At 40.8% G+C, this 10510-nt stretch overlaps 1 protein-coding gene across 1 annotated transcript in view; it reads right to left on the bottom strand.

Moving 5' to 3' along the window:
- LOC123757156 (KH domain-containing, RNA-binding, signal transduction-associated protein 2-like) overlaps positions 1 to 10150 on the bottom strand; it is a 29923-nt gene extending 19773 nt beyond the window's left edge. The window contains exons 1-3 of the mRNA XM_069323956.1: positions 9829 to 10150; positions 9609 to 9714; positions 4126 to 4278 (exon numbers count right to left, since the gene is read on the bottom strand). Coding sequence (XP_069180057.1) covers positions 4126 to 4278; positions 9609 to 9714; positions 9829 to 10150 — 581 coding nt within the window. The remainder of the gene's footprint in view (positions 1 to 4125; positions 4279 to 9608; positions 9715 to 9828) is intronic.
- Positions 10151 to 10510: the final 360 nt, after the last annotated feature.

Raw genomic sequence — 10510 nt, forward strand, 5'->3', positions numbered from 1 at the left:
CGTGTTAACTAATTCATCCTTGTCCACCCTGTCAATTATCACCCTGATAATTTTGTAGGTGGTTATCACGTCTCCCCTAGCTCTTCTGTCTTCCAGCGACGTAAGGTACAGTTCACGTTGTCTGTCCTCATAACTCATGCCTCTTAGTTCTAGGACTAGTCTAGTGGCATACCTCTGAACTTTTTCCAGCTTCGTCTTGTGCTTGACAAGGTATGGGCTCTATGCTGGGGCTGCATACTCCAGGATTGGCCTTACATATGTGGTATACAAGGTTCTGAAGGATTCCTTACACAGGTTTCTGAAAGCAGTTCTGATGTTAGCCAGCCTCGCATAGGCCGCTGATGTTATTCTTTTGATGTGGGCTTCGGGAGACAGGTTTGGCGTAATATCAACTCCCAGATCTTTCTCTCTGTCCGTTTCGTGAAGGACTTCATCTCCCATTCGGTATCCAGTGACTGGTCTTCTAGTTCCTTCTCCTAGTTTCATTACCTTACGTTTACTTGGGTTGAACTTTAGTAGCCATTTGTCGGACCATTCCTTCAGTTTGTCTAGATCATCTTGTAGCCTCATCCTATCCTCCTCTGTCCTGATCTTCCTCATAATTTTTGCATCATCAGCAAACATCGAGAAGAACGAGTCAATTCCTTCTGGGAGATCATTTACGTATATCAGAAACAGTATAGGTCCAAGGACTGATCCCTGTGAGACTCCACTTGTGACTCCCCGCCACTCCGAGACCTCACCCCTCACGGTGACTCGCTGGGTGCTGTTGCTTAGGTACTCTCTTACCCAGTGGAGTACCTTCCCTTTCACTCCTGCCTGCATCTCCAGTTTGTGCACTAGTCTCTTATGTGGTACTGTGTCAAAAGCTTTCTGGCAGTCCAGAAATATGCAGTCTGCCCGGCTCTCTCTCTCTTGCCTGATTTTTGTTGCCTGGTCATAGAACTCAATTAATCCTGTTAGTCATGATTTGCCATCTCTGAACCCATGCTGATGTTGTGTTACAAAGTTCTTTTGCTCCACTAGCGTTTCTCGCACAATCTTTTCCATCATCTTGCATGGAATGCAAGTTAGGGACACTGGCCTGTAGTTCAGTGCCTCCTGTCTATCACCCTTCTTGTATATTGGGATTACATTGGCCGTCTTCCAAATTTTTGGCAGTTCACCTGTTACCAGTGACTTGTTGTACACCATGGAGAGTGGCAGGCACAGAGCTTCTGCTCCTCCCTTTAGAATCCATGCTGAGATTCCATCCGGGCCTTGAATATATATATAGGCCCTTATATATATAAGGGCCTATAGCCTTTGTCAACTCCAAATCTAGCAGATGCTTCCTCACCTCCCCCCACTGGTAATCACAAACTCTTCTAGTGGTGTCTGGGTTGATGTTCCCTCCCTTATCTCTGGGACTTCTCCTTGCTCTGAGGTGAAGACTTCCTGGAATTTCTTATTGAGTTCCTCGCACACTTTCTTGCCGTTTGTAGTGAATCTTTCTGCCCCTATCCTCAGTTTCATTACCTGTTCCTTCACTGTTGTTTTCCTTCTGATGTGGCTAGGCAGCAGTTTGGGTTAAGTCTTTGCCTTGCTCGCTATGTCACTTTCATATTGCCTCTCTACCTGTCTTCTCACCCTGACGTATTCATTCCTGGCACTCTGGTATCTTTCTCTGCTCTCTAGTGTTCTGATGTTTCTATAGTTTCTCCATGCCCTTTTACTTAGCTGCTTTGCTAGGTTGCAACTCTGATTAAACCATGGGTTTCTCATCTCCATTTCATTTTTTTCCTTTTGGACTGGGACGAACTTGTCTGCTGCCTCCTTACACTTCTGTGTGATGTAGTCCATCATGTCTTGAACCGTCTTTCCTCTGAGCTCTGTTTCCCAAGCTATTTCAGTTAAAAATTTTCTCATCTCCTCATAGTTTCCCTTCCGGAATGCTTGCTTTCTGGTCCCTTCCTTGAGTACATTAACCCTTCTTCGACCAGATATTCAAACAACAGTACACTGTAATCACTCATACCCACGGGGGCTTCAAGACCGATTTCCCTTATGTCTGAATCATTCAGAGTGAATACCCGGTCGAGTCTTGCTGGTTCATCATTGCCTCTGTGTGATGCACACATACACACACACAGTGTGTATGTGTGTGTGTGTGCGTGCACGCGCGTGTGTCGCTGCAAGGGGGAGGGGGGGGGGACAAGCCCTCTCTATTCCGAGTGCATTGTTCTCAGCTTCCCCCTTGGCGTTAAGCTGGGCTCCCGCGGCATTGTTTGAGGTTCCTTTGTCAGGGTCAGAGCGAGTCCGCCCTCTTGTTAGGGCTTATGTCCTTCTCTCTGGCTGCACTTAAATGTTCCTACCTTGGTCCTTAAGTAAATACATTTTGTGTTTGGAATATATATATATATATATATATATATATATATATATATATATATATATATATATATATATATATATATATATATATATATATATATATATATGACATTCATCTCTTGCAAGGTGTTTCATTTGATAACGAGGGAATGTTGGCGTTATTCTTGCTCTTGTCGTTAATTTTGAACTGAATCTTTTATAAATTCGGTTATAAACTGGAGATAAGTAGTTTAGATTTAGGAAAGACCTGGGTAAATACTGGTTCGCTAACAGAGTTGTTGATTTGTGCAACCAATTACCGAGTATCATAATAGAAATAGGATCACTTGATTGTTTCAAGCGAAGGTTAGACATATATATATGAATGAGTTTGGGTGGGTATAAATAGGAGCTGCCTCGTATGGGTCAAAAGGCCTTTCTGCAATTTCCTTGACTCTTATCTACCTCTTATCTATATCTACCTTGTCTTGGTTAGTGCGGGGCAGTGGCCGCGTTTCCGTCAGTGGCATCTCTCCAGATTCACTCCTCCGTTTTCTGAGCCGTTGACATGAAGTTCGTGTAACTCTGTAAACAGTGTAACGGTCCCTATGATTCCCTTGTTACAACTTTTGATAAAGTTGTTACATCTTGTTATAACGTGTTTATGATGTATTAGAACGTTGCTACAACTTACTATATTGGTTGTTACAATTGTTAGGGGTTCAACCTTATTCAAACGTTGTAACAGCGTCGTAGTTTGGTCATGTGTTTGGCGGGAGGAGGGTTGAATGGTGGGGAAAGGTTCTGTAACGATTCCTTCAACCTATCCAATAGAGAATATATTGTTGATGAAAACCCGCCTTTGTTCTACACAGTTCCTTGCCAATCTTCCTTCGACTGGAGCTGGGCATGAGGACATGCCTGACATATGCATTAACCTTCACCGATACCTGTCAAGACACGCACTACCATCAAAAATTATAATAAAGCTTTTGAATCTTGCGGAGGAATAGGATCACCTATTGCGGCGGGCTGCTGGCATGGATGTGAGAGTACCTCCGGATAATAAGGTCATTAACGTGGCCGTGGATGAGACAACTGGAAGGCTGATATGGACAGTTTATCGAGGTCCAGTTTGCACTCCTCTAAACTCCTCTGGCAATTGTTCGAAGTATGTACCAAATTGGCACCATTGCCGAGCCCAGATGGGTAAACAAGCAGACGGTGTAGCAATAGGTTCATCCCCCTTCGTGTCACATTTTTTGCCTAAGTAAACTAGCTCAACTGCTTTCCTTATCTAGTATACTATTTATAGACTGCAGGATAGAATTATACAGCTATTGTTCCCTAAGACCAACAGACCGAACACAGTGATTGACTGTGAATAACTGTACTGCAGACCGGTGGTACAGCTGTATCTTATATACTCACTCTAAACTATTTCACATCAGTCTCTGTGCAGTTTCTCCAGTCAATAACAGACGCTTCGATTAAGTTCATGAATACACTCACAAAAAAAAAATAAACGAAACTGTAACCTGCATAACCGCAAACTACTAACAGTAAACACTAAAACAACATTACCCTAAACCGCATTAAGCCATGAGGGAACAATACCAACACACACACGCTCCTACTCCCCACCCAACGTCCCCAGAAAATGTAGGGGTCGCTTATACACCGCGCCGCGCGCGCTTCGTCGACACGGGGAGGGCCGTCGACGGACCGCCCGAAGACCGCGCCCGCTTTCCCTACCAACCCTCATTGACTCACCCAACTGTAAGACTGTAGCCTGTATACTGATCGAGCGTGAGGTACGGAGGCGTCACCGATGGCGGTGTCATGGTAGACGGGGAGGCGGTTGATGTCGACATGAGAACCTCAGTGTTAACATCACGGCCCTTGCCCAGGAACTCATACGCTGCCCTGTAAGGGATTTACATACACACATACAGCTGCAAGGAGTCTTCGGAGGATGCCTGTAGGGGGTCGGAAAGGGTATGGAGAGGGAGTGGAAGGTGGATGAGAAGGATGGTTGTGAAGGAAGTGGTTGTGATTAGCATGTGGGGGGATATCGAAGCAGGTATAAGTGGGATGTTAGGTAGGCTGGTTGACTGGGTGTAAGGTAGGTTGGCAGAAAGGTAATTCGGGTATTAGGTAGGCTGGTAGACAGGTAATTCGGGTGTTAAGTAGGCTAGTAGATTGGTAGACCTGGTGTTAGGTAGCGTGGTCGATAGACAGACCGGATTTTAGGTAATTCTGGTATTATCTATGGATGGAATTAGATAGGACTGGTGTTACACAGGAATGGATTTTTACGAGTCATAAACACTCACCCACCGCCTAAGATAGACATGAATAGCACTATGCGGGCTAGTCACAGACTGATGTTGGTGTTACACAGGAGTGGTGGTACACAGGACTGGTGTTACACTGCAGTGATGTTACACAGGAGTGGGTTTTTTTAACACAGGAATGGTATTCCGCGGGAAGTTGAATTACACAGGACTAGTGTTACACTGAAGTGGTGTTACACAAGACGAGTGAAACACATGACTGGATGTTACACAGGACTGGCGTTAAAACAGGAACAGTGTTTACACAGGACTGGTATCAGGTATGGTCCCCCCCCCAAAAAAAAAAATACCAGGTAAATCTTCCTGATATTAGGTGAGGTATATATATAAGTTTACCTTCTATCAGAGTATAAGGTCCTTAGGAGAGGGGGGGGGGGTATGGATAATTATGGATAATATCCATAAGGGGCCAACAATGTCCCGTGGTAGGCCTAATTAAATCCAAAATAGAATTAGAAAACAATACTTTTTAACACAAACATTACTCGAATATATATATATATATATATATATATATATATATATATATATATATATATATATATATATATATATATATATATATATATATACTGAGGTGATAGAGGTAAAAACAAAAAAATCAAATAAAGCACATTGTTATCTTATGTGTTATCAGTAAAGCAGAGTCTGCACCTTAAGATTTATCTAGGAAAGCGGTGAGATAAGAGCCATCAAACACATACATGATGTTTTAAGACGTTTGGTAGAGTGGGAATGTCAACATTGAGAGCCGAGATGTGTCATTTCATTTTTTTTAAGTCTTACCAACAAAAAAGGTCAAAGAAATGACTCAAAGAAGTGAGAAAGCTCTCAAGTTACCTTTCTTATGAGTCTCTTTGTTCTTACTTATTTTTTTATAACATCATATATTAAGATATTTAATATATTATATATTAATATATTATTATATTAAATATATATTAAATATTACAAAATTAATATATATAATCTAACGTTAATCTTTCAGACCACAATAGATTGTAGAAAAGTGGTTGAATTCCTCAACTTTATATATAATCATAGTCAACTACGGGCTCACCATAGCCAGTGCTACTTGGAATTTTTTGTTTCATGTAGCAAATTTTAAAGAACTTTATGGATGTAATTATCATCCACATGGCTGAATTATGGCCCATATCGACAGGAATTATTGTATACAATGGATGAATAATTTCCCCATAGACGGATTAATCATACAAGAGTGACCGAATTATTTAAATTATTTGACGAAATTATCATTGAATTATTGTAAACATGAAAATTATATACAGCAAAAAATTACAAATGCATTCAATTGACCAGAAAAGAAAGATAGACCGATGCTTTTCCACTTTTTTGTAAAAAAATAAGTAAATAAATAAAAAATAATTGGCAATATATTTTTAACATGAACAGATCTCAGCTCTCTGACTTCAGTTAGAATTTGATGAACTAACTTCATATAGATTTTTACAGTAGGCCTACAAGAAGGTATTAAACGTCTATAATAAAGTATTCACATACAGTACAGTATTTCTATTAGGAAAATTACCCAAGAATCACATTAATATATATATATATATATATATATATATATATATATATATATATATATATATATATATATATATATATATATATATATATATAAATATATTAAATTTAATTTTATTACTTCAGACCTTTATGAATCTGTGTGGTTCGGTAATTTTTGGGAAACAACGTTATCAAGGTAATTGATTTGAGAGCAATGATGATTTTACAGGATTTTTGTCTTAAAGATTCGAGTGGCGTCGGAAGCCTTCGTCTGAGATGATGAGTGAAACCTGTTGTTCGTTCCTTAGGCCTCAGGTGTTTGTGAGAGAGAGAGAGAGAGAGAGAGAGAGAGAGAGAGAGAGAGAGAGAGAGAGAGAGAGAGAGAGAGAGAGAGAGAGAGAGAGAGAGAGAGAGAGAGAGAGAGAGAGGTTGGTTCAGGGTGTAAGGGAACGAGCCTAGTGAGACATTTCTTGGGCCTATCAAGGACCGCCTACCCGACGCGGCCACTCCTGGACACCCCTAACAACCTCTGGACACACTAACAACCTTTGGACACCCCTAACAACCTCTGGACACCCTAACAACCTCTGGACACATTAACAACCTCTGGACACATTAACAACCTCTGGACTCCCTAACAACCTCTGGACACATTAACAACCTCTGGACTCCCTAACAACCTCTGGACACCCCTAACAACCTCTGGACACCCCTAACAACCTCTGGACACATTAACAACCTCTGGACACATTAACAACCTCTGGACTCCCTAACAACCTCTGGACACCCCTAACAACCTCTGGACACCCCTAACAACCTCTGGACACCCTAACAACCTCTGGACACCCCTAACAACCTCTGGACACCCTAACAACCTCTGGACACCCTAACAGCATGTATACTTAGGTACTGGAGACACTATTTATACACAGAAGAGTTTAATACACAAGAAAAGTATATACACAGAGTAGCATATACACAAAGGATATATACATAGAAGGATATATATACACAGAAGCATATATATATATATATATATATATATATATATATATATATATATATATATATATATATATATATATATATATATATATATATATATATATATATAAAATGCTATATCATTACCTTTACAATTATTCAGTTCAAAATTTCGAATTAATACCAAAATTCATCTTTTTATTTAGTTGTTTTCTTTATTTTCTGAAAGGTAAATTTGAAAGTCAATTTACCAATTATGTTTTCTATTATCGTTCTATTACATATAACAAATTACACGTTTGTATAATTTATTAATTTATTTTAATTTGTAATCTATTAATTAATTGTTAATTTTAATATTTTAACAGGTGAAATTTTATTTAAATTTGATAATTAATTTTAATGTTCGTGTCATTTGAGAATTTATTTTAATTATTCATTACAAATATATACAATGTTGTATATATATTCCAGGACTAACTGGGAGTATTACATGATTAAGTCATCATTGTATGACGCAAGTGTCAATCTGTAATGGCAATGTTTCACTGACTTACTCACAATTATTGAATTATTATTATTACTATTATTTATGTTATTATTACTATTATTATCATCGTATGTTTCTATCATTATCATTGGAATAAAGCAGTTAATTAATCTATTTAACTCGTTATTTATAACGCATAATTTTTTTTCAAGAGAATAAATCTTTCTAAGTTTGGTTGAGAGTTATGTAAAAAAATGTATATTATTTTTGAAAAAAAAACATGCATGACATGCCAATTGTAAACTCGGTGGCACTCACTCACACACACACACTGTAACTACCATCAGTAATTATGTGAGGTAAACTGGACATATATATGGAATGATGGGAGCTAATCGCGACTACAGCAGCTATCGTGGTCGCGGCTATGCCACACGTTCTATGTTTACTATAGTAATGCCTGCACGGCGCTGCGCAGCTAAACATACCAAATGCCACAAAGATTAGGAATAAGGGAGGAAAAACAGAACCAAACACGTGCAGATAGGAAAAAAATAATATATATATATATATATGTCGTACCTAATAGCCAGAACGCACTTCTCAGCCTACTATGCAAGGCCCGATTTGCCTAATAAGCCAAGTTTTCATGAATTAATTGTTTTTCGACTACCTAACCTACCTAACCTAACCTAACCTAACTTTTTCGGCTACCTAACCTAACGTAACCTATATAGATAGGTTAGGTTAGGTTAGGTAGGGTTGGTTAGGTTCGGTCATATATGTACGTTAATTTTAACTCCAATAAAAAAAAATTGCCCTCATACATAATGAAATGGGTAGCTTTATCATTTGATATGAAAAAAATTAGAGAAAATATATTAATTCAGGAAAACTTGGCTTATTAGACAAATCGGGCCTTGCATAGTAGGCCAAAAAGTGCGTTCTGGCTACTAGGTACGACATATATATATATATATATATATATATATATATATATATATATATATATATATATATATATATATATATATATATATATATATATATATATATAAATCGTAGCGCACACATGTTATGGAAAAACAGAAAATGGCGTAATGGCTCATATATATATGGTCGAAGAGAACGTGGGGTGTGAAGCCGTCCTCTCAATCATATATTTATTCTCGTTAATGCAACCCAAATTTAGCGAACCACACAGACAATCACCGTTGCAAAAATAATGACATTTTGTTCAGGCTCATGCTCTAGAGAACTGCTTATAAGTATATATATACTGTTTATTTTATACACTAGTTATCTACGAAATCCTTATTATAGTCACCCCCCCACCCCAAAAAAATTAAAGAAATAGACAAATATTGAAAACTGCATCATTTAGGAAGCATACCCAAAAATTTAAGGGGGGATTATTAAATAAAATCCCATGGCACTCTTGTGTTTTTTTTTTTTTAGTTAAGTGTTCCTGGAGCCCATGCAAAGGTGAGACTTAATAATAATTATTACCTTCAAACTTTAAGTTCAATCATAGAACTTTAAGTTCTACTCACTGATATAAATGGCTGAGTTTAGCGGCCAGCACCGTATGGCTTTAAATACTTGTTAGCTTGGTTTGTTAAACAGCTTGGTGGATCAGCTGGTGAGGGAACTGGAAATCATTTGGTCTATTGTGAAGTCAGCCATAGGATGCTCGCGTCTGTCAGCCATGTTAGTATCAGTGGCTGACACGGCCTGGACACGTAGCCAGGGGGGGGGGGTGCTGACGCCCCTGGCAACGTTGCCAGGGAGCCGTGTCAGCGCCAGCAGCTAGCCTGACACAGCCACGCCTGCTATACGTGGCGGCCAGGGACAGGAGGCACGGAAGAGGAGGGCTGAGGGGCACGTACCTGCGGGTGGGTAGGGGTGCGAGTGGTGCCACGGAGCCAAAGGGCAGGAGGGTAGGGAAGCGGCTCAACATGCCGCCTGGCACCCCTGGCGCTGGCATGCTTGGCACTGAAACATTACCCCAAACAATGCATTAGTAACATGGCAGTTCAGTCGGCTGTCTAATCCTTGTTCCTTCACTGTCACAACCCCCTTGACCCTGCCTCCTCACTCCCATCTCACCTGTGTTTAGGAGCCCCATTTGAGCCCTGGTGAGCCCGCGCATGGCCGGATGGGTCATGAGCGCCGGGGCCACGGGCGTAGCGGCGGCAGCGGCGGCGGCGTGGGCGGCCATCTGGTGGGCGGACGGCAGCTTGACGGGGGCCGGAGGCGGCGGCGACAGGGAGTTGGGCGGGGACAGGGAGCCGGTGGAATCGGTGTGCCCGTCACCAGCCTCCCCGCCGGGTAGCCCGTTGCGTCCGTTCAGCACCTGCATCTCTCGCATCTGTTCCTGTCTGATCTCGTCGTTGTGGTCCTGGTGGATGAGACACACACAAGGGGTCATATTGGTGGTGAGACACACACAAGGGGTCATATTGGTGGTGAGAGACACACACAAGGGGTCATATTGGTGGTGAGACACACACAAGGGGTCATATTGGTGGTGAGAGACACACACAAGGGGTCATATTGGTGGTGAGAGACACACAAGGGGTCATATTGGTGGTGAGACACATACAAGGGGTCATATTGGTGGTGAGACACACACAAGGGGTCATATTGGTGGTGAGACACACACAAGGGGTCATATTGGTGGTGAGACACACACAAGGGGTCATATTGGTGGTGAGAGACACACACAAGGGGTCATATTAGTGGTGAGACACACACAAGGGGTCATATTGGTGGTGAGACACATACAAGG

Source organism: Procambarus clarkii, chromosome 13 (assembly GCF_040958095.1).
Source record: "Procambarus clarkii isolate CNS0578487 chromosome 13, FALCON_Pclarkii_2.0, whole genome shotgun sequence".
Taxonomy (NCBI): Eukaryota; Metazoa; Arthropoda; class Malacostraca; order Decapoda; family Cambaridae; genus Procambarus; species Procambarus clarkii.